Consider the following 24,749-nt stretch of genomic DNA (forward strand, 5'->3'; position numbering starts at 1 on the left):
AAAAAAAAACTTGAATTTGGATTATTTTGTAAGGGACAGGGAGCCCCCGCTGTGCACTTCACAGAAATCACTATCAGATAAATAAAAATAATCTCTGGAGGCAGATAATTTTACCTTAGCCTCAAAATATTTCTATAAATATCATTTCAAAAATGAGATTCAAAGCAAAAAGATAACGAGAAGCACAAGAAAGCAAGAAACAATTAACGAGAACTTTGAACTTGTTGAGTAGATCCTGGACGGGTAATTGTTGGTATTATATAGAAACCAGAAGGGTGAAAATTTTTTTTAAATTTTTTTTAGTTGTAGTTGTACACAATACCTTTATTTTATTTATTTATTTTTATGTGGTGCTGGGGATTGAACCCAGTGCCTCCCACATGTTAGGTGAGTGCTCTACTGCTGAGCCACAACCCCAGCCCCAGAAGGGTGAAAATTTTTATATAAATAATAATGTTAACTAGTGAATGTAGTTGATTACTAAAAGGGGTAAAAGAGGATTCTAAGGAATATTTTTAAATAGCAAATACAGAGAAGCTACTACTTTTAGGGCAGAGGGAAAGTTCCCAAGAATTTTAGAAGCACTTCAACCACCATCAAGGATACAGGCTTCATTGGAAAGGTCCTGGCTACCACAGAAATGTGTGGTTGTCAGTGGTGAAGAAATCTGCCAGAGGATACAGGCCAGAGATGGTTTGTAACCTCTCTACAATTGATAGAGAAACTTACCAGAAAGTGCAGGTGGGCCACAGCCAGTCCATGAAAAATGCTAAGGTGAACTATCAGAACCTCTTGATATGGTGCTCTGCTCACAGTTGTACCCCCCCAAAAAAAGCATACCAGAGTCTGGAGGAAAAGCCTCTGCCTCTTGCTAAGGATCTACAGTATCCTTCCATGCCCTTTCTCTATTAACAAAACCTAAAATCAAACCAGCTAGCAAAGGAGAAATGTTTACAGAGTTTAGTTCCTATATCACAAGACAGGTCCAAGAAGCAGTGATTTAGAACTGAGACAATGAATTAATTATTGTCACAGTGCCCATGAACATAGAAGAAGAAAAGAAAAATCATATCTGGAGGAAATATCTTCAATTTATTCCTAAAAATAATCTTTCAAATATAATGTCCAGCAAAAAATCAAAGAAAATCAGGCAAACAAAGAAAAAAGATACTATATGTAAAAAATATTAGAAAATAGAGACAATCAAAACCAATGAAGAATGACTTCATGTATTGAAATTAATCAGGTACAGAATAATAACTATAACTTTAAAAAAAGAAGTAACTCAAAAATTAGGGGAACTTTAAACCATAAAAACTGGCATAGCATATTTGGACCCAAATAAAAATCCCAGAAAGGAGAAGTACAATAACTTCTGTTTGTACCAATAGAGACTAGGTAATTAGTAACAATTTCTCCCACTGAGTACAAGCAGAAAAGCTGGACAATACATATACAATAACTACTTGAAGGAACCAGAGAGATAAGATAGTAAAGTATATCTGGCCTAGGATCTGGAAGGAGACAGAAACCCAGGGAGGTGAGCCAGGCAATTAGCGCCATCTTTTTTTTTCAATCCAGGAAACATACCAATTCGGAGAGAAGAGGCTCAGTGAAACTTCTGACAGTATTGTGGGACTAAGGTAGCAGTGACCGGTGTCCAGATGGGAAGAAAAAGTACAGCACTGGTGAAATCCTCCTATTTTAGGTTGGCCTAAAAAGTCCTCAAACTATGAATAAGTGTGAACCATCAGTAGCCTGCCTCAGAAGCTACAACTCAACTTCAAATCATGTAAATCCCTTAAATGGGATTAAGATGATATTAGAATGCTAGCATCACCAGGCTTCCTGGAGTACCAGTGCCCTCAAGAGCCTCAGAGAGACAAATATAATAAAGAATACAAAACTACAGCTACATATAAGAACATTCTCTAAAAGAAGCATTCAGAACAGTGGAGAAAATATAATATTTTTCAATAAATATTTCTTGGACAACTGAACATCTATTAAAAAAAAACATAAGATTTGTGCCATAAAACATAATTAAGATCAATCTTGGGTGTCCTAAATGTAAACATGAAAAGCAAACCTATTAAGTTTCTAGATGATCATATAGAAAAATATCCTAACTAAACTCTAGGTAGGAAAAGAACTTCTTAAACAAGACATAAATGGCACCAATCTAAAAGATTAAAAATTTAATACATTGGAATTAGCAACTTCTGTTTAAAAAAAGGCATCATTAAGAAAGGGAAGAGAAAGCTCACAGAGGACAAAAGAAATTTACAACACATATAATTAGTATATGATTTATAGTCAAAGTATAACTGAGATAAAGGTTTGAGGGGTTTCTGAGGTAATAATAAATTCTATTCTTGACCTGGATAGTAGATACACAGGTATATTCACTTTCCGGTAATTCACTGAGTTGTATACTTAGGATTTGTTCCCTTTTCTTCTGTGTATTTAAAAATAATTTTTAAAAATTATTGGGCACAGTGGCACTCGCCTGTAGTCCTAGCATCTTGGTAGGCTGATGCAGAAGGATTGAAAGTTCAATGTCAGCCTCAGCACTTTAGGGAAGGCCTAAGCAACTTAGTAAGACTTTTGTCTCTAAATAAATAAATAAATAAATAAAAAGGGTTGGAGACTTAGTGGTTAAGCCCCCTGGGTTCAATCCCTGGTACCAAAACAAACAAACAAACAAATAAAACTACATTGATTAAGAGTGCATGTTAGTAAATGTGAAAAAAAAAATCAAGGCAGTGATTAATATCCAATCAGGATAATGTTTATCCATAAAGGGACAGAGGGTTGAATGACTGGCATAGTATATAAGAACGTCCTTAGCAATGTTTTATTTCCTGGAGAGTGATTCCATAAATGTTTGCTTTGTAATAATTAATTGAGCAATAATTATTGTTTTGTGCACTGTCTATATGTGGTCTATATTTTATAAAATTTTAAAAATACAAAAATATAATATTCCAGGGCTGGGGTTGTGGCTCAGCAGAAGAACACTCACCTAGCATGTGCAAGGCCCTGGGTTCGATCCTCAGCACCACATAAAAATAAATAAATAAAATAAAGGTATTGTGTCCAACTACAACTAAAATATATATATAAATAATACTCCAAATGAACAACTTAATGATGGAGATTAATGACATACTGAGGAGGGGATTAGTAAACTAAATAAACTGTGCTGAAGAATATAAAAACAATAGATGGAAAGGAAAACAGATAAGAAAAGCAGATGATTCCATATGAAAATTTAATATATGTTAACTGGAGTTCCAAAAATGGAATAGAAAGGTCTGGATAATACTTGAAGAAATAACTGATAATTTTCCAAAATTAATTTTAAAAATCATATCATAGATTCAGTGAATTCTAAGTAGAATAAAATATATCCACACTAGAAACATCATAGTGAACCTACAGAAGAAGAAATTTAAAGGGAAAATAATATAAGTAGCCAGAACAAAAAGAAAACTTTAATGATTTTCTGAGGGGAAGAGGATCCAGGGATCCAGGGGCTCATGGAGTGATTGTAATGTTTTGTGTCTTGACTTAGATGCTCGTTACATGAGCTCATTCCATTTTTAAAAATTCATAGAGATGTATTTTTATGATGCATACACTTTTCTGCATATATATTATATGTAAACAAAAAGTTGAAAGAAAAAATATCCAGACATTAAAGAACAGACTTACTAAAGAATAGAAATTAGACTGACAGCTGACCTCTCAAGAAGCAAAGTGGAAGCCAAGGGACAGAACAATGTTACCCTCATTTTGTGGACAGAAAATAACTGCCATAACTGCTAAACTAAAATTCCATACCCAACAAAAATATCTTTCAGGAATAACAGCAAAATAAAAGACATTTTCACCAAACTAAAGTGGAAATATTATGCCTGCAGTAGATTCTCACAAATGGAAATCCTGAATAATGTACTTCAAGAAGAATGAAAGAGGGGCTGGGGATGTGGCTCAAGCAGTAGCGCGCTCGCCTGGCATGCGTGCGGCCCGGGTTCGATCCTCAGCACCACATACCAACAAAGATGTTGTGTCCACCGAGAACTAAAAAAAAAAATAAATATTAAAAATTCTCTCTCTAAAAAAAAAAAGAAGAAGAATGAAAGAGATCCCAGATGAATGGTCTTAAATATAACAAAAAAGGACAACCAAATAAAGTGATCAATGTATAAAAAGCTAAATGAATCTGGATATAGTGGTGCACATGTGTAATCCCAGCTTCTATTGAGGCTGAGGCAGGAGGATCACAAGTTCAAGGCCAGGCTGGGCAATTTAGTAAGATCTTATCTTGATATAAAAATTAAAAGGCCTAGGATGTGGCTCAGTGGTAGAGTGCTTACCTAGCATACATGAGACCTGGTTTGTTTGATCCTCAGCATTTCTCTCTCTCTCTCTCTCTCTCTCTCTCACACACACACACACACACACACACACACACACACACCATACACACAAATCACTGAATAATTATATCTTAAAATATATTAGGGTAATGTTGAGTGTAATGATATTAGCATATAAAATGGAAGGGAATAACCAAAGAAAAAGTTTTGCAAAATGTTTCCATGTGTCTCAGAAAAGAATAAAATTACTGGATAATGTTACTCTTTTTGACAAATTTCTAGGAGAAACACTAAGAGAAACAATGTGCCCCATGGTTCCTGGTTGTACTAGGGGCTCCAGAGACCTTATCCCAAAATAAAAAATAAAAGGAGCTGCGGGGGTGGGGGCTGCAACTCAGTGATGAAGTATCCCTGGTGGTTCAATCCCTGGTACAAAAAATAAATAAATAAATAAATAAATATAAATAAACAAAAAAACTAAAAGAAACAATGTTTAGTTTCTAAATTATCAGGAAAGAAAAAGGAATAAATGTAATCAATATAAAGTAAGAAGAGAAAGACAAGTATTGAATAGGTATGACAAATAATATTTCAGATATTACATTACATGTAAATGGATAAATGCTCCAATTAAAAGGCAAATGTTATCAAACAGAATAAAAAGCAAAATGTACCTATATGCAGACACATATCTAGACAAGTCGGAAAACCTGAAAGTAAAAATATAGACAAAGATATACTATAGAAACACTAACTAAAATTAAACTAGCATAATCTGAGTTCAGACAAAACAGACATTAAGACAAACTATTACTATAATTAACAGGATTATGTTTCATGATGATAGAATATTTGATTCAGCGGGAAGATAGATAATTCTAAATTTGACACACTGATAATATAGCCTTTTTGTTTATAAACATTAACTGAACTACAATGAAAAGTAGAAAAATCAATAATCACAAAAGATTTTAACATATCTCTTCTCAGTTTTAGGTAGAACAAACATGAAAAAAATAAGAATTAGAAGATTTGAACAATATACTTAACAAACATGGTCTAATAGAATAATAGAATGGTCTAATGCTATAATAGAATACTTTTTAATCACAAGTAATTTTTTAAGTGACTATATTATAAACCAAATTGCAAAAAAAAAAAAATTCAAAGGAATTATTTTTATATAGCATATGCTCAAATCACAGAGTAGCTGTGCCATAACTAACATGGGAAGAAAACCCAAAAATTTTCTACATATTTCAAAAATTTAAATATACTTTTAAATAACTCAGAGATCAAGGAAAGTATAATGGAAATGAGAAAATATTTTCAACTAATATATATCAAAATTTCTGGGATACATACTACTATGTCCATAGAGAAGATGTACTGCTTTAAATCCATGTATGAGGGTGGGGAATAAAATGTTGGAAATTAAAGAAGTAGGCATTTATCTCAACAAGTTAGGGAAAAGAAGTGCAAAACAAACTCATCCAAAATAATAAGAAAGAATGAAATAATAAAATTTTAAAAAGTCAAACATTGATTCCTTCTAAAGATAAGTAGAATTGATAGAGAAAGAGACAAAGGACTTTGCATAATAGGGCTAGACTGCTATCCTTAGAAAGGACTGCCTTGTGGGCCTTGGTGACTGCTGGTAATGTAGATTTCAGGAAGGTTCTCTTCATTTCCAGAACTAATATGGGTGGCTCATTCTGCAAAAAAAATTTGTTTTGTGCTGAATAAATGCTTTCCTTCTGGGAAGTTGGAATTTTGGTGAATGCCAAGAAGAGTGCCTATGTGACCAATCCCCAGTAAAACCCCAGTGAATGCTTGCGTTTCTAATGAATTTCCTTGGTAGACCATATTTCACATGTATTGTCACTACTCATTCCTGGGGGAAATAAGCATGTGAGTAACTCCACTGGGAAAGAAGCTTGTCCTAGGTTTCCTCTGGAATTTATCCCATATGCCTTGTTCCTTTGTGGCTTTGGCTTTATATTCTTTATATCCTTTCACTATAATAAGTCATACCCATAAATGCAACTATGTGCTGAGGACTCTGAGTTATAGAAGATGGGGGTGATCTTTGGACTCCCCAATACAGATGGCAAACAGATGATTGATTGATAGATGATAGATACAGAGAGAAGAAACAAATATTTTAAAAATCATCTTTACATTCACAAGGTAAATTTGCATACATAATCATTTTATTTCTTCTTATTGACAAAAGAAATTTATACTTTAGTTTGTTATAAAATAAAAACAAATATAAAAAAGTAATATTTTTCTATACTATAATTTTGAACAAGAAACAACTCATTTTATAAATTTAGTATATACATTTACTCACCTTTAGTAACTTGATTTCTCGCATAGCAATTTTTTTAACCATTTTGTCATCATCACTTTCTAAGAACTTCTTGATGGCCACAATTCTTCCACTATCTTTATTCCTACATTTCATCACCATTCCATAACTCCCTTCTCCAACCAACCCTAGGTTCTCATATTTTTCCATTTTAATTTAAAACCAGTAGGAATTTTTCTTGCTATGAAAAACAAGACATAGAATTAATAGTTTTGATTATGTTAATTGCCTCCATCCTCCCAGCAATTAGTTCTTTCCTGCTCATTTTCCATATTACAGCAGTCATATTACTGTCTTTGGCTATTTGTACTAATACAATTTCTTAGTGTTTTCATATCTAAGCTCTGTTTTCAAAAAATTCATACACATTTCCTAATAGACAAAGCAAAGGAATTAAAGCGGTTAACTTTAAATTTAATTTGCTGTCATTTTAATGAAATTCAATATATTTTAATTTAGATCAAAATATCATATAAACATTTTAGAAAAAGCACAATTCCTTTTCACTCAAAGGTGAAAAAGGCACAACTAAAAGAAAATTAAGTTTTTTTTTAATCAAAGTTGGAAATCTTTATGTACTTTCTACTCAATTGGAAAAAAATTGATCACAAAATAATCACTTACCAAACTAACACTGAATCTTTGATTAATTTTCCTTTACTTTGCTTGTGGGGTGGAGGGTACTGAAGATTTAACCCAGGAGTGCTTTATCATTGAGTTACATCCCCACCCCTATTTATTTATTTATTTGTTGGTTGGTTGGTTGGTTTTGAGGCAGGGTTTCACTGAGTTGCTAAGGCTTGTCTTGAACTTGTGCTCCTCCTTACTCTCCTGAAGCACTGGTATTATAGGTACATGCCAAAGCACCCAGCTTAAATTGCTATATTGAACTTATAAAATAAGATCAATACCGTCACAGTATATTAGCAGATTTTTTAAAAGAAATTAAATATTAGTATCACAAAATACAGTATTTTTAAAATCCGATTAGTGATTACCCACTGCACAATCATTTGAATTTTATGGTTTGAATTCTTATACAAATCACTTTATGACATTTTCTGAATAAAGTTAACCACAAGAGAATCTTACTTGTTTTATCAATGATTAATGGAGGTGCTACAATCATTTCACTACATGTTTCACACAGAAAAAAAAATTATTTTAGGGTTGGGGGTATAGTTCTGTGGTAGAACACAAGCCTAGAATATTTGAGGGTCCAGGTTCAATCTCCAGCAACACACACACACACACACACACACACACACATGCACCCACAACACACACACAATTATTACAGTAAAAATATATTTTTTTCATAAGGTTTGCTTGCTGTGATATATGAAAGCTATTAAATTATTACAACTTCAAAGTTAAATTGAGGTTTTTAAATTTAGTTTTGTCATCTGATTATAAAGTTAAATTTCAGAAGATTAAAAAGTACTGCTCCAAATTCCAATGAAGTTTCAATAGTTTGGAGAGAAAAAGCAGTCTTTCAGTAACTTCATATTCAAGTGATGATTCATAGGTGAATTATTAAAGCCTTGATAAAAAAAACAGGCATTCGTAAGCTTTGAAAGGAAAAAAAATGCTTGCCTGTTATATTGTGTACTTAGGGCAATCTAAAATAAATTTTCCCAAATTGTTGTGGTAATGTTTTACTGACTTCTTTACAGATGGCAAAGACAAAACATATATTCTCTTTGCTTTAGAAAACCATGATAATCCAATGTAAATAATAAATTTTCAGCACTTGACATTTAAGTTTGAGGTTAGATTATATACATTGTGTGTATGTGTGTGTGCACACATGTGTGTGCACACATGTGTGTGTGTGTGTATGTGTGTGCACGCACTGCTGGGAATAGAACCCAGGGCCTCCAGCTTGCTAAGTGATACTTTACCTCTGAGCTTACAATCCCTAGCTCCCATTATATACATATTTTTAATGTAAACATAAATGGAGAACCAGAAGATTGGCCTTTGAGGGGTAAAAATGAAGACAATCCCAATCGACTCCAACTCAAATGCTGTCATTAATTTTATTACCAGTTTTGATAGTAGATTCTACTACAAACTACAGAGCAGGGTCCCAGACAGTGACTTTCCATATACTTGACATTTTAACTTCTGTTAACTATTTTTTAATAAAATGTTTGTATTTGAAAAAATTCAATATAATCCAATAGCTCCTCTCCTAAATTTTTTTGTCTTTCCATTAAGAAAGTATGTTTTATTAAAGACCAGACTAGGTTTACCACTTCAATGATAAAAATAGCTAGAATCTATGCAGGATCATTTAAAAAACATTTTGTAATTGGCATCAATGTTTTAAAGTGCAAAATAAACAAAATAAAATTTACCTAAAGCGTATCTAAGGTGTTCTGAAGCCATATCAAAACTAATTTTATCCATGTTGACTATTCCAAGTTTATTTTCCCAACCAACTTCACATGTGGACACACCACTTTAAATACACCTGCTTTTTCAAGTGACACTGCCTACAAATACCTTAAAAGTATCACGGTCCACAAAACCTTGTTTCCTGAAATAGTTACTCATAAACTCTTTCTTTTCATGCCTTCTATTGTTGAATCTAAGGGTAATAAAACTAAAGAAGCCTGGCAAGTTGGCACTGTTAAGTATTTCTGAACATGCGCCATGTAAGCATATGGTTCTAATACTAATAATTTATATAATGCTAATTTTTTATTTTGTTAAAGACAGAAATCTTTTTTTTTTTTTTTTGGTAAAAGAACAAAAAAATAGAAGCTCTTTAAAGTCATATACTTACTGTTTCTTCAAATCCTTTCACATGGAAAGATCCAAAGGTTTTCAACTTGGAAACAAATTTGAGGTGAAATGCATCTCGCTAGCTGGACTAAAAGATGCTGACTAGCAAACTAGCAATTCCAGTGTTATGATTTCTTCTGCGGGCACAGTGACGGGTCCTGGGTGAAGCAGGCTGGGAGGCAGATGGGCCTCAGCCCGCCGCAAGCTCACACTTAGGAGGACCGCTGGCCGCATGCTGTCGTCGTCAAGGCAACGACCTCACTCTATCTCCAGCCATACGCACAGTCTCTAGAGAGTCTGTGCACGAATCAGAATGCGTCTACCGCAGGCACCAACACCTGTCAAGGCCAAGGCCTGTAGAAAAATTAGCAGTGGTAAGAGGGCACCGCCCCACAGCTCCGAAGGCGCTCAGTCCCTCGAGTCTGTGAAGCAGCCCGGCTCCAACTAGCCCTCAGCGAAGGCGTTGGCCACCAAGCTGCAAGGAGGCGGGTTCTCAGCCTTCCAGGTCCGCCCCGCGAGTGCCCGACCTCCCTTACTCTGATTGGTCCAGCCCTGTCGTTAGGCGCTATGATTGGCTTAGAGCCAATATCCCCGCCCCTTCACCTGGGGCTCGACTCAGGTTCTGTTCGCTGACGCGCAGTTGCCTGCATCTCAGCACACCAACGTTCTGTAGTTGGGAGGCGCCTCTTCGCCTGCGGCAGACCTCTGCTCGCAAATGAGCCAAGCGGCCTAGCGAAGGGTAAGGTGGCGGTTAAGTAGGACTGAAAGCATGGAAAGAGGAGTGTTTTTCACAGCTTCTCCGCTTTAAGCAGGAAGCAGGCCCTGGGCGCCCCCACCAGGGGAGGTTCAACCCAATCCCGATTCTGCAGTCCCTTCCGTTCTGGGCGTAGGGATAATCTGTCTGGTCAGGCAGAGGTGAAGATCACAGTGAGGAGGCGATTTAGTAGGTTTGAGAGAAGGTAGGCATTTACAGACCTGATTAAGCCTGGGCAGTGAAACACTGGGAAGAAAGATCAAGGAAGGGAAGAGAGGGCATGAATGAAAAAAAAAAGAGGGAAGGTGCTGGGATGGGTGCTCAGTACCTTTATACAGCAGCCAAATGGGGTGAAGTTGGGGCTTATGATGTTAAAAGGTCTAACGTCTGCAGATCAGAACAACTCGCTACTTGAAAAGACTGGTAGATCAATCAATATCTTGTGTGTTCAAGTCACACATAAGAAACAGGATTTCCCTAATTTTCAACAAACTTGAGACCCTAAGGTTTTCACTCTCATTCCACGCTTTATAATATTTGGTTTCCCCTGATTTGAGGAAGTGTCCTGAATAGCAGACATTTATAGTCAGTATTAATTCCTTCTGTATACTAAGAAATAAACTATCTTTAGTAAGTTTGATTAGCAAGTATTAATCTTCCTGTGCTTAGTTATCTTGTCCAAGCTGCTTAAAACCTAGTTCCTGACCCTATGTTGAGGAATGGACCTGGAACCTAGGTAGGGAAATACCCTTTTTGGTCAACCCAAGATGTTAAGTATTCTTGTAGCAATTACCTCTGTCCTTTGCTGTGAGTTGGAGAGAGCCATGCCCCATTTTGTTACCTCTATAGGCTATAACAGAATCTGATAAACTTCTTTTATGTGAGGGACAGATCCAGGTTTGATTAAGCCTGAAACTCAAGAAGAAGAGTTCAAAAAATTTTTCTTTTGCAACTTCATGAAAAATTTTAACCAAATAAACATTTTAAGGTCCCTGCAAGCAAAAGGCTCTGAAGCCTAAATAACCTGTTTATAGCCCACAGGGAACCAAAAGGATAAACTTTAGATTTGGTGAACAGGTGATGCATGAGAAAACAATTTCAAAAAGAATTAAGTTTGAAAACCAGAGAGAGAATTACACTTCCTTGAAAAAGCAATCTACAGGGTTGCTAAAGAGTATGTAGCATTATATAGAAATAGGATTGTGTTATTCTTTTAAAACAGGGAAATATTTGTAGGGAAAGGGAGGGTTTTTTATTGTATATGGACAGCATGCCTTTATTTGTTTTATTTTTATGTGATGCTAAGGATCAAACCCAGGGCTTCACACATGCTAGGCAAGCACTCTGCCACTGAGCTACAGCCCCAGCTCCAAGAGAGACTCTTAAGATGCAGCAAAAAGAATAATTGATGAAAACCCATTGAGAGGTAGGGAGGAGAAAGTTCTGAAGTATGAGGCGGGCTTAGACTTGAAGAGATTTAGGGAAAACAGAAAAGTATAGGATAGACACATTAGCTGGATCTCCTCAGTAAAAATTTCATTTTTCCATGAAAAGGTGTACTGGGAGATTGAGGGTCAAGAATTTATTAACAGAAATTCCTCCAAATAGGTAGTTATGACAGGAAGTCATTTTGATATAAAAGGATATAAAATAGGATAATGTACCTACTTGAGCTTGTATACCATGAATTTATAGTGACACCAGATGACACTGTTTCATAGGACTTAGCAACTTGGAGGGACAAGAATAGAGAAAACAGATGGTATATAAGCTACCTCCATTCGAGAATTGGTAGGGCAAGAGATTTTAAAAAGGAATTGAGGAATCAAGGATGCTGGAGAATGTACCATTGAAATACCTTGCCATGGGTTCCAGCTAGATAAGAAGATTAAATTATAACAGCAATTAGCTAACAAACTGAAAATAGAAAGGCAGTGAGAGACTGGAGGTCATCATAGGCATGAAGATTATGTTTAATAAAGGAGCAAAATAGGAAATTATTACAGAGAAAGCAGTTTATGAATTCAGTCTTGTAAATGGTACAAGATGAGGATCAGTTCTAAAGGGTTGGGACTGGGGATAGAACTCTGGCAAAGTATTTGGCTAACATGCACAGGCTCTGGGTTTGATCCTGGAACCAAAAAAACAAACAAACAAACAAAAAAAAAAACACCAACAACAACAAAATAAAGGATGTAATGTTTGGCCCTTTCTTTGGGTAACAATAAGTTGAGCAGGAACCTAGGTTAAAGTATGAAAAGACATTAACATAAACTACCCAACTATCACTCTAGCAGAAGAGGTTAGGAGGGGCAGTTTAATCACCAAAGGAAGTAAAAATGTTCTAAAAATCCAAAGAGAACTTTGGGAGTACGAGATGGACATTGAGAGAAGTGCTTCAGAGATCGCCATGAAAACAAGGTGAAAATAGATCACTGGACGTAAAATCTAGCAATTCCACTTCTGGGTATATACCTAAGAGAAATGAAAATATATAATTTTAAAAATTGTACACAAATATTCATAGTTATATTATTCATTACAACCCCAAAGTAAAAATGACTCAGATTAGCAGAGGAATAAATAAAATCTGATAGGGCTGTGGGTATATGAGCTCAGCTCATTTACATTAACACATGTTTAGCATGTACAAAGCCTAAAATTCAATCCTCAACCTGAATCTTGATATAGTCATTCAATGGAATACTATTCAACTAGTAAAAGAAACACTGATATGTGCTACAACACATATGATATGCTAAGTGAAAGAAGCTACACCCAAAATGCCACTTATTATATAATTCCATTTATATAGTGTCCACCATAGGCAAATCCACAGTAGCAGATTAGTAGTTACCATTGGGTGGGAATAGATGGGAATGGGGAATGACTACTAATGGGTGTGGGTGATGAAAACTTTCTAAGGATTCATGGTGATGGTTATACAACTTTGTGAAATATACTAAAATCACTGAATTATATATACATTTATAAAAGGTGAACATTATGTAAATTGTAACTCACTAAAAAAATTAAGGGATCTAAGAAATATATACCATCCCTAGAAATACCTTTTTATATATTCTAGCTTACAGCAGAGTCAATTTCTATCATATAATTTCACAATAATCATTCCCTACAAATCTTTGCATTCAAAAACAATGTGCTTGGGTCATTTTTTTTTTTTTTTGGCCTCACTATTCCCACCTTACCAAAAAAACAAAAAAAGATTCTGTGATTAGTTTCTATCCTGATTTATTATGAGCTTTGGGTATCACCTTGAGTCATCAAGTGAGATAAAGGGTCATAACATCTTCAGTAAGGTTCTTCATAATCAATACATTATAAAGGATGCAACTATGATATATTCTGCCATTCTATTAAGAAAATGGGGGCTACGGGTGTAGCTGAGTAGGGAATATATTTAGCACGCCCAAGTTTCTGGGTTCAGTCCTCAGCATGAAAGATTGAAGTTTTAAGGTTCTCTGATAGAAAGACACATGCCATAGAAGAGTTAAAACTGTTCCTAACCTAGTAATTTAGTTACCTCAATGGGTTAGGGTTGTGGCTCAGCCTAGCATGTGTGAGACACTAGGTTAAATTCTCAGCACCACATATAAATAAATAAAATAAAGCTCTATTGACAACTAAAAACTATTTTTTAAAAAGTGATTAAGAAAACGAGTTGAAAACTTAAAGTATATCACTTATTGTTACAAAATTCAATATAAATATCTCAATCTGTCAGTCACCAACATATCTACAATATGTGAAAATGGGAATCAATTTCTCAAAATTATAATATTATGCATTGTTTGTATTGGTAATATACCTCTTATAATCCTCCCTTAACTTTTAAGTTTCCTCTGGCCTCTAAGCCATTCTGTAGTAAAACTACAGAAAAGATCTGCATTCATTTGTTTCATTTCTTACCTCTGGTCTTCTCTTGGCCTTCATTACTAAGATAGTTCTTAAAAGTTCTTGCCAAATCATCTGTGGCAGCAGCAATTATTTGCTACTCACAATAAGTTGGTTCTTTTTCCCTGTATATATGGTTTATTACTGCCTCCAAGGAAGCTAATAGCTATGTGACTGAATTCGTCATTGGAATATGAGATGTTTACCATTCCCAGTTCTGGTTCATAATAATCTCCCAATTAAAACCCTCTGTGTTCTTTTTCCCTGTTAGCTGGCTTTAATGGAGATAACTCCAATGTGATATTGAAGCCACCCTGTATTGGAGGCCTTCATTTACTTGTGTTCTTAAATGACTAAGTGAGATAGAGCCGGGCACATTGGCCTCTTCACCACCATTCTCCTAATACTTTATATATGAGAAGAGAAAAAGTATGCTATCTGAACCCTTTGACAATTTAGGATTTATTTGTAATAGCAGCTCACTATAATTTATTTGCTACTTTGACCTCTAAGCAGCATTTAGCACAACTCCTTCTTTCCTTCTTACAAACTCAAGTGAAATTTAAGCTTTCCAATACTTGCCATATTTTGTCTCCCTGTATCCTTTGCACATTTCTCCTATATCATAATCTTGCACTTCTGGGAGTATTTGAGAACTGTTTTCAGCCTCTTACCTTCTGTACACTCTCCTAGATGATCTTATCTAATTCAAAAGCTGCAAAAGTCTATAATCAAAGGCTGCCATTGACAGCACAGAGCTCCCCTAAGAACTCCAGAATTACACATTTAATCATATAACACCACTTCTTGGATATGCAACTGACATATGAAACTTAACATGACTAGAACAAAACTGCTGATTTTCTTTCACAATCCACTTCTGCTTCTTCCCCATCTCGGCATACCAAATACCACCTTCCATCCAAGTTCCATTATTATCCCAGGAGTCTTCAAGTCTTCCCTCTCCCACATATTCAACTTCCAATCCATAAGCAACCCTTGTAGGTTTATCTCCAAATTCTATTATATTAGCTGACAGCTTATCACTGTCCTCATTCCTACTTATTCAAGTCACTGTCATCTTCATCTCTTCCTAATTCAGATCAACATCAATTCCCTGTTCAGAACTCTATGATCCCATCATGAGTTAAATCCAAACAAGGCCACCCTTGGTTTAGGTCTACCTCCTCTTGATGTTTCCATTAATCATAGGGCTAGAATGGCCTTATTGTCCTGGAATACATCAACCTCCTTCCAAACACAGGGCCTCTACTATTTGTTCTTCCACTTGGAATGTTTTCTCCAAATTTCATCAAAGTTGCCTTCTCTTCAGGTTGCAAATATACCTTTTTTTTTTATTACCATCCTGGGTAGAACAGGCCCAATTTGAGTCACTCTCATAGCCTCAAGTAGTACCATGCAGTAGCCATGTAGTCTGGTGTAAGTTGCTAACCCAACTGTTGTACCTGAGTTAACCTTTTCCTCATAGGATTACTGTTAGAATTAGATGAGTTATATTCTGCCCAAGACTAATCAGGACTGAAATTAAAAATTTGTTACCTCTCCCCCTAAAAAAAAGGTTTCCTAAGGGTACATTGTACCTGCTGTATTGCCAACCAGCACCAAGGAAGGCAGTTTCTGGCACATATTAGATGCTAATATTCATTGACTGCTATATAAGGTCTTCTCTATTTACATGTAATTTGTGCCTGTTTTGAAATACCACTGTCACCTTTCAATGAAATGTCTTTCATATTTGTTTTCTCAAAATCTACAATCCTCATCCTCATCACTATTTAGGCAAATTTTGTTCTGAACCTCTCCAAGCTTTAGCTCACTTCTTAAAAAACAACTTAATAGGGTTATGAGATTATATGTACAATGACAGGCCCTTAAAAATATTTTTTATCAGCTCGACTCATAGTATGACTACCTCATTACTTAAAGCTTTTCTTAAAAAATGTAGTTTCTGATTAAAGGACCCACAATTTTAGGCCTGCTAGTGCTAGAGGCTATGATTTTACACACATTTTCAAAAGCAAAACCAGGATAAAATACATTACATGCAAAATTTAAATTTCTGGTGTTTAAAACACATTTTTTAAAAAATTAAACCATCTTGAGGAGGATTTTACATTCTTTAAAGCTGATCAACACCTGGCTAATCCATTACTTTAAATTGTTTCACTCTTTAGTAGTTAGCCTTAAAATACAGATGCTGCAGGCTGGGGTTGTGGCTCAGTGGTAAAGCACTTGCCTAGCATGTGTGAGGCACAGAGTTCAATTCTCAGTACCACATATAAATAAATAAAATAAAATAAAGGCCCATTGACAACTATTTAGTATTTTTTTAAAAATACAGATACTACTTTTTCTGTTCCTCAAGATTTAACAGTCCTAGACTACAATAGCTCATTCATTCTTTCATTTTTGTACTCTTACAACCTGTTCACCATACACCATTTCATCACTCCCATGCTCAATTCTCTTTAGTGGCTTCCTATGGCAATTAGAAAAAAAAAAAAAATCCAAATATACCCCTCTCTTACAGTTTTACATGATCTAGTTCCTTTCTCTTCTAACTCACCTTTTACCACTTTTGCCACTTCTTGAGTTCACTCTATCAAGCCTCTTCTAATTTCCCTCCAAGTTTTTTTTAATAGGCACTTTTTATAAAAGCTGGTCTCTGGTTGGAAAAGTCATGCATTAGATTTAACTCTAAAATGGGTGACTCAGAATACCTTCCTAAAGTGGTCACTTTATATATTATTTTTAAATTTTACGTTTTTTTAATTTTTTTTTTTTAGTTTTAAGTGGACAGAATATCTTTATTTTACATTTATGTGGTGCTAAGGATCAAACTCAGTGCCTCAAGCATGCTAGGTGAGCACTCTATGACTGAGCTACAACCCCAGCCCCTACATTTCCTTCTTTTAATATGAGGCATAGCATTTACAACTACTTCTCCATTATCAAGTAAATGAGCTCAGTGAGACCAAGGGGCCTTGTCCATTGATTCATGTATCCAATACAACATGACATACAGGGCTGTTCAACAAACTCTTGGTAAACACTGTTCATGGTTTGTCTTCATTAGAGCAGTGAATAACATGAAAAAGAAATAACAGTGGAGTAGCATGTATGATCATGCTGAAATGAACCCCAACATTATGTATAACTGTAATGCACTAATAAAAATTTTTTAAAAATCTAAAACAACATATGCCAAAATATTTATAGGACCATCTGTGTGCTGCATCCTTTTGATGTACTTCCTGTAACATGCATATTGTATGCATGTATGTGTTTGTGTCCGTCCTTCTGTCCATCCTTCTCAAATGTCTTTGTCTCCCCTTGTGTTCCTATGTCTCCCCTTGTGTTACTATCACATATCATTTTACTTCTTCGACCTACAAGGGAAAAACTTCAGATTCTTCTTTAACACCACCTATTCCCTCACCAAGACCTAGCCAGTTTACCTTCAAATCTTTCAAAGCTGTCAAGTTCTTTGGATTTTTAACACCACCACTCTAGGCTGTCACAGCTCTTGACTAAAATATTGTGACATTCTTCCACCTGGTTTACTCCAGTTCATTAATGAACTCCTTCAACTTCTTTACTCTGTAGCTGAAGTCATTTCAAAAGATAAATTTTGTCACTCTTTACCTCTTCTTCTCACCTACATGATGGCAAAAACTTTGAACAACTTTCCATTGCTCCTGGAATAATGACCAAACGCCTTGAAGCCAACAAGACCCTCTATTGTTTGTCCCCTGGCTATCTTCTTAAATATGCAGCCATCCATTGTTACCATAAGGCTTACCACAAGGCTTCCATCCTTTTTAATCTGTTTAGGAGCACAGAACCTTGCATAACTTACCATTTATTAATAATACTTAGAACAGTACCCAGAATTTTGAAGCTTGTTAATGAATGAATTGAATGAGCCACTATAAGTTAATCAGAGTAACATTAGCAAGTCTCCTTGCAAAGTGTAATACACACAACGAAGAAAACACTGAATGGAATACATGAGACTTCAAACATTTCTAGGCTGAGAATAGATCAGAAAAACAGAGATGTTCATTATTAAAGAGGCAGATAGACATAGCTAATTTTCTTAGAAAAAATAACATTTTTTGGAGTTCCTAATTTTAAATTACCTAGTGCCTTCCAAGATGATGCAATCAAACAGATATTTAAAGACATGTTCGTAACAGGGTAGAAAGCAGAAATACATTTGAGTCAACAACATTAACACTTAATAGGGGCCTATTAACGTTGTTTTAGATACTTTATTTTCACTGAATCTTATAATCACCTACCTCATTTTACAAAGGAGAAAACAGGCACAGGAAAAATAGGCACCACTGAAATGATAGAGATGCCATTGGCTGTGTCTTCAAAACCCTGCTCTTGGCCTGAGGGTATAGTTCAACAGTAGAGTGCCTGCCTAGCATGAACATGGTCCTGGGTTCAATCCCCAGCACTGCAAACAACAACAAAAACACTGCTCTTGACTATAATATACAACAAGGAATAATTCATTGAATGAATTATATATTGAAGCCAAGGTAGTACCTGGCCTAAACAAAACCATCAAGAAAAGGGGAAAGAAGAGACTATGGAAAGAAGGAATGAGGTTATGGTGGAAAAAAAGAGAATAGCTAAAAATCACATATTCAAGGAAGAAAACAGCTTTATCAAAATTCTAGAAACAAAGAAAAAAGCAATCAGTTAATGAGACAATTCACAGGCTAGTAATCTTTCTATAAATGTCCAATTCTGAATCTGTATTTACAGTATTTTTCCCAAGTATGTGGTAATGCAAAATGGACTTTACTTACTGCAGTTCTGAAATACATTACACATTATAATTTATACATGTGCTACATAAATGGATTTGAAGATTTTAGCCCCTACTTTTCAAAAACAGCCAGTAATTTCATTTAGGAGTTGACTCAAAAATTTTTTTAAAATATTTTTTTTTGTTTTAGTTATAGTTGGACACAATACCTTTATTTATTTATTGTGGTGCTGAGGATCAAACTCAGGGCCTTGCACGTGCTACACAAGTGCTCTACCACTAAGCTACAACCCCAGCCCCAACTCAAAATTTACAATCATTTTGAACAATTACTTTTTTTTTGGGGGGGGGGTGTCAAGAATTGAACTCGGGGGCACTCGACCACTGAACCACATATCTGCAGCCCTATTTTGTATTTTATTTGAGACAGGGTATCACTGATTTGCTAAGTGCCTCACTTTTGCTGAAGCTGGCTTTGAACTCAAGTTCCTCCTGCCTCGGCCTCCCCAGCTGCTGGAATTACAGGCATGTGCCACAGTGCCAGCAAACAATTACTTTTTAATGTTACTACTTTCTTCGTGAAACTACTGAAACCTACCACAAAGTCTTATGAACACACACACACACACACACACACACACACACACACACAAAATATAGGGTCTTTACAGACCTGCAGTTAAAACATAAGTTGATTAAGTTAACCCAATTTAAAGAAAATATGTGAACTCAATTCACTAATTTTTCATTCACTGCTACACAGACTGTACCTTTAAAAAGACTATAGCATATAACATAAATGAAATGAAGCATATTGAATGGCTAATGCTTTCAAATATTTTGCTCCTACAAATCTTCTAGATCTGTTGGGAAAAGAGGCTCAGAGCCTGAGAACTTGCCTAGCATGAGCAGGGTCCTGGGTCCAATCCCCAGCACCACAAAATAATATGCAAATCAGGCTTGATAATACACACATGTAGTCCTAACATGGGAAGAGCACTTGAACTCAAAAATTCAAGACCAGCCTAGGCAAGATGGCAAGACTGTTTCAAAAAGCTAAAAAATGAAAAAAAAAAAAAAATTTCCTGAATCTAATAACTTGCTTCTTCAAATTTGGATCTATTTTCAAAAGTGTGGGGATACCTTTATCTCCTCTAAAAAATGTTTTTCCATAAAGTTAGATTAATTTACATTTGTATTACAAAATACTTAAGTCTTACTGCCTCCTAAAGATTATTTAAGTAATTCTGATTTTTCTCCAGAACCACCTAGTAAAGATTAATTTAGGAATCTTAAACAGTGTTATGAATACTAGCAGGAAAAGTTTAAACTTTTGAAATTACATATGCTTTAGAACCTTATTTTTCATTTGAGGCATGACTAAATATGCCTAAATGAGCATTTCTAATATTCTTATATAGCTTGTTCTCATTCCTGATCTTAGGCCACACATCCATTATAATAACCTGGATCCTCTCATCCCTTCTTTCTCGCTTTTCCTTCTGAGATATTAGGTAGCAATCCTTTAGAAAACCCAAGGTATTTTCTTTCTTTCTTTTTTTTTTTTTGGCCAAATAACTATTTAGTGATGTGCTTTAGATTATTATTTTTTTTTTTTAAGAGAGAGTGGGAGAGGGAGAGAGAGAATTTTTTTTTTAATATTTATTTTTTAGTTCTCGGCGGACACAACATCTTTGTTGGTATGTGGTGCTGAGGATTGAACCCGGGCCGCACGCATGCCAGGCGAGCGCGCTACCGCTTGAGCCACATCCCCAGCCCAGATTATTTCTCTTCTTCCTTACTTTCTACTATTATATTGTTTAACTTGTATACCAGCTGTCTAACTCTATTGGCATAGATCTAACAACGTTCAAGTGTTACTTAAATGTTTTGCCTATTTATACATCAAATATCACAAATAATAAGCAGTTGATTTTCAGAATAATTCCTTATTTTTACTTAGGTTGTATGAAATGCAAGTGGGAGAAGATAGTTGGGAACATAAAACTACAGATTAAATTCGGGACATAGATAATTGCTGCAGACATCAGTAGTTTATTGTTGGTTTAGTCCAAACACATTCAAAATGGAAACTCAAAAAGAATACTTTCCACCCGAAACAATTAAACTAGGTTCTACTAGCATATAATGCTTAACACATTACAGCAATAAAGATGGTAATCCATTGTCTTCTATACCTACTAAAGCCAAGATGGTAAAGCCAATTTGGTTGCAATAGTGTCATAAGGATAGAATATTACCATCAAAAAATAAAATCAGAAAATAACAGTAATGATAGATGAATATTTTTACTGCTTCACCGAAAAGGGGACAAAATGTTAAAAGTCCACAGTACTACAGGTGAACAATCACCATGTAAACTTCTCCATATGATGTTTTAATGTTTCATTTCTAGTATGTAAAAACTGAAGCTGAATGGCTCTTTACTCTACTTTTCTATTACACTTAACATTTGTCATTTCTTTTGGTGCCAGAACAGTTTTTATGGGTTACAGGGCAATATCCTGGATTGGAAATATATATATATATATATGTCTATATATATGTGTGTGTGTATATATACATATATATACATATACATACATATATATATATGATGGGAAGGAGAAAGACGAGGAAAAACATGCTTGGGGGAAAAAAAAACACTGACAATAGAACCACTTATTTAAAAGTAGTTTGGATAAAGGCTTCAAAACTTCAAAGTAATTTTCTGGTAAGAACTTCAAGTACTATACATTAGAAAGTGTAAAACTGTTTCAAACAAACAAAACAAACAAACAAAAATCCTTAAGCCCACAAAAATGAAAATCTATGTCCCCCAAATATATGCAATAGTGCAAGACTTTTCCTCAAACATGGAAGACCTCATTTAAGGGAGGGGGGGGGGGAAAGACAAGATTTAATTGTATTCATATTGCCCAGTTCATAAAAAACAAAATATGTGCATCATTTGCTAGTTTACTAAATAGCAAACAGTTGCATAATTCAGAACCAATTTGCTACTATGTCAAGTGCAGATTTTGTTTTTACTAAGATAGAATGGAGAAGTCTTCCATGCCAACAAGCAGCTTTAAGTGGTTACACACTTATTTACCCCACTTTTTGCCTGAAACATCAGAAACTGGTATATACTGATTGCTCCAAGCATAAAAATTAGATAACCTTGGCCATACTTGTGGTATACTGGAACTTGCTATAAAGACAGACAATAATCCAGCAGCTACAAATTTTGCCTACAGAATTGTTTAGAGATTCATGTAAAAATAAAAAGATGTCATCCCAGACTTAAAGTCAGGAGCCACTAGGGGGCTGACATCAGTTCAAGAATTGTGCAAAATGAATGACAGTTCCCTGCCCCCCAAATAGAAAATGCAAACACTTAAGAGCTGCTGTTCTTTCCTCTTAAAATTGCAGTATCCTCAACTTTAGGTTTAATTGCCACATATGGAATCTGACTGCTTTTAAAATGTCACTAAAAATGTACATCAAGTTGACTGACTTTCCCAAGAGTTGAAATGATGTTTCAACGTTCACACTTAAGCTAAAAGTCAACTAGAGACACTCAAATAACTGACTTCTTTCTTCCCTCTCCATTCCAAACACACAAGACTCCCTCCCACAAAGAACACAAAAGTTGTTAACTGAAAAACAAGATAAATAATAAGCGTCCATTTTACTGATTTTAAAGATACTGCAATTTTTATACACTTCAATGATTTTTCAACATTTTGCAGCTGTTTGGCTTTGCAGCACAGCAATTCATAAACTATACTGTACAAAATTACCAGCAAGACTGGAATGATGTATTAATAGAAGGCACCATCATGCTTATTACATTACCAGAGAACAAAAATACAGGAAAGACAATTTCCACTGTACACAGCTTAAAGAAAGGAAAAGGGAGGAGGAGTGTTGTGTTGAGCAGCCAGCCATCCCTGTACTGAAGAGGGGCAGGTAGAAAACTCTTATGGAGCTACTAAATCTGGTCTAATATTCAAGACCATAACATTTGAAGTTCTGATTTGTTATTTAGTTCACAACTAAATGATTTCCTTCTGGAATATTTCTGTAGTCTTGTTAAGGTTTAAGAGTACACACGCTGGTCACAGCAAGCAGATAAAATGCCCTCATTCACAAACTATTCTCTACTGGAAAAAAGATGAAAGATTTTTTTTTCCCTGTTGCCTCCTGTTGCAGATGTCAATATTAATGAGTTCAGAGTACCCAATAGTGCATTTTGATGAGTGCATAATAAGTTTCTGTTGGTTTGTATTTTGGGGGGGAGCCAAGAAAAAAGGCAAGATTCTCCAATTGCACAAATTGCACTATTTGTGTTTCCAACATTAATAGGCAGAAACAGTAACACTTAAACAAAATGTGCAGCAGAAGATTTTTTTTTTTTTTTTTTGACTCAAAGGACCTGAATTCAGTGGGCATGTCCTTTTAAGTTCATTTTGTTGTAGATAGTTTTAAGATATGGTCATTTCTCAGTCCTTAATTCTCCAAGTCTAGATTTATAAATTAACAATGTAAATCCTGTTGTGAAATTGGGGAAATAATGTCCACCTCAATTTAACTGAACCAAAGATGCTTTTCACATCAAAGAAATGATCAAAAAGGCTGTGTCACATTCCAAAGCCAAAAAAATTAACAAGAATGCAAACACGATGAATAATGTACCACTGCCAAGACTTTGCCAACAGTGGAGCTTCAGCGACGCTGTCCTGTGAAACGGCCTTCCATTTGCCCGGTTCCTCTCCCAGAGCCAAGTTTCTGCGCCATGCCGCCTCTTGGAGGAGGTCCTCTTCCATCGCGGTCCCGCATCATTCCACCACCCACAATTCCACGTGGACCACCAGGACCTCGATCGTTGCGCCTAATATCTCTGCGATCGTCACCACCACCTCTGGTTTCTCGCTCTCTTGCAGCTCTCGTTTTCTTCTCTTCCACATTTAAACGGACCTCCCCTCGAAACATAATCGGCTTTAAAAGAGGAGAAAAATATTGACATGGGAGGTTAGTATAGTTATTACTCTGCATAAATAAATTAGAACATATTAAGAAATAAAAAAAAAAACTTTCATGAACATATGCAGTATTTCCAAACTTCTTCAGCAGAGCAAATAAAATTTAAAATATCCACACCTCAGATTTAATACTATTGACAAATCTTTATTCTTTGCATAAATACCATTTCACAATAAACTATTTTTAGCTTTACCATTAAAAAAGATTTCTATTGTTTTAAATGTGCCAAGTTAATAGTTTCTGCAACAGAAATAAGAAAATCTTGACTTATACCCTTTAAATCACTTACTTTTGCAATTAAGATTCTCTGAACTGGTTCAGAGTCATCAAAAACCACAAAACCAAAATTTGGAAGCTTTCCCCCAACACCCTTGGTATTGATGCGAAGTTCCACAACGTTTCCAAAACCTGTGAAAATATACATTACACCAAGGGTTAAATATTTTAACAGAATACTCTGCTGGCTGCAATTGTTGAGGTTGATCTGTTTGAAAATAAAAGTTGCAAGCTGCTATACCCAGTGACAACTAAGGTAATATTCACTTATGTTAAGCCATCACCTTAGATACCAAACAGCTGACCTGGTCTCTTATTTATGTCTCTTTCATCATTACTAGCCTTTTCATTTAAAAAGTTACTGATAAAGCTTTAGAAAGACAATGTGTTTTC

General features: G+C 35.2%; 2 protein-coding genes across 7 annotated transcripts in view; both read right to left on the minus strand.

Moving 5' to 3' along the window:
- The window catches only part of CDKL2 (cyclin dependent kinase like 2), a 38,634-nt gene extending 28,404 nt beyond the window's left edge, over positions 1-10,230 (minus strand). Inside the window, exons 1-3 of the mRNA XM_081303377.1 lie at positions 9,554-10,230; positions 7,384-7,649; positions 6,742-6,940 (exon numbers count right to left, since the gene is read on the minus strand). Coding sequence (XP_081159503.1) covers positions 6,742-6,909 — 168 coding nt within the window. The 5' untranslated portion in view covers positions 6,910-6,940; positions 7,384-7,649; positions 9,554-10,230. The remainder of the gene's footprint in view (positions 1-6,741; positions 6,941-7,383; positions 7,650-9,553) is intronic.
- A 2,031-nt stretch (positions 10,231-12,261) lies between these two features.
- The window catches only part of G3BP2 (G3BP stress granule assembly factor 2), a 92,188-nt gene continuing 79,700 nt past the window's right edge, over positions 12,262-24,749 (minus strand). For 5 of the 6 annotated variants that reach the window (XM_081303249.1, XM_081303252.1, XM_081303250.1 and 2 more), the window contains 2 exons: positions 24,370-24,488; positions 21,064-24,035 (listed from right to left, as the gene is read on the minus strand). In XM_081303249.1, coding sequence (XP_081159375.1) covers positions 23,763-24,035; positions 24,370-24,488 — 392 coding nt within the window. In that variant the 3' untranslated portion in view covers positions 21,064-23,762. Of the gene's footprint in view, positions 12,782-21,063; positions 24,036-24,369; positions 24,489-24,749 lie in introns of those variants that run through there. The other variant, XM_081303247.1, reaches the window with a different exon arrangement.

This window comes from Spermophilus citellus (genome assembly GCF_964194105.1).
Source record: "Spermophilus citellus genome assembly, chromosome: 8".
In the NCBI taxonomy this organism is placed as follows: domain Eukaryota; kingdom Metazoa; phylum Chordata; class Mammalia; order Rodentia; family Sciuridae; genus Spermophilus; species Spermophilus citellus.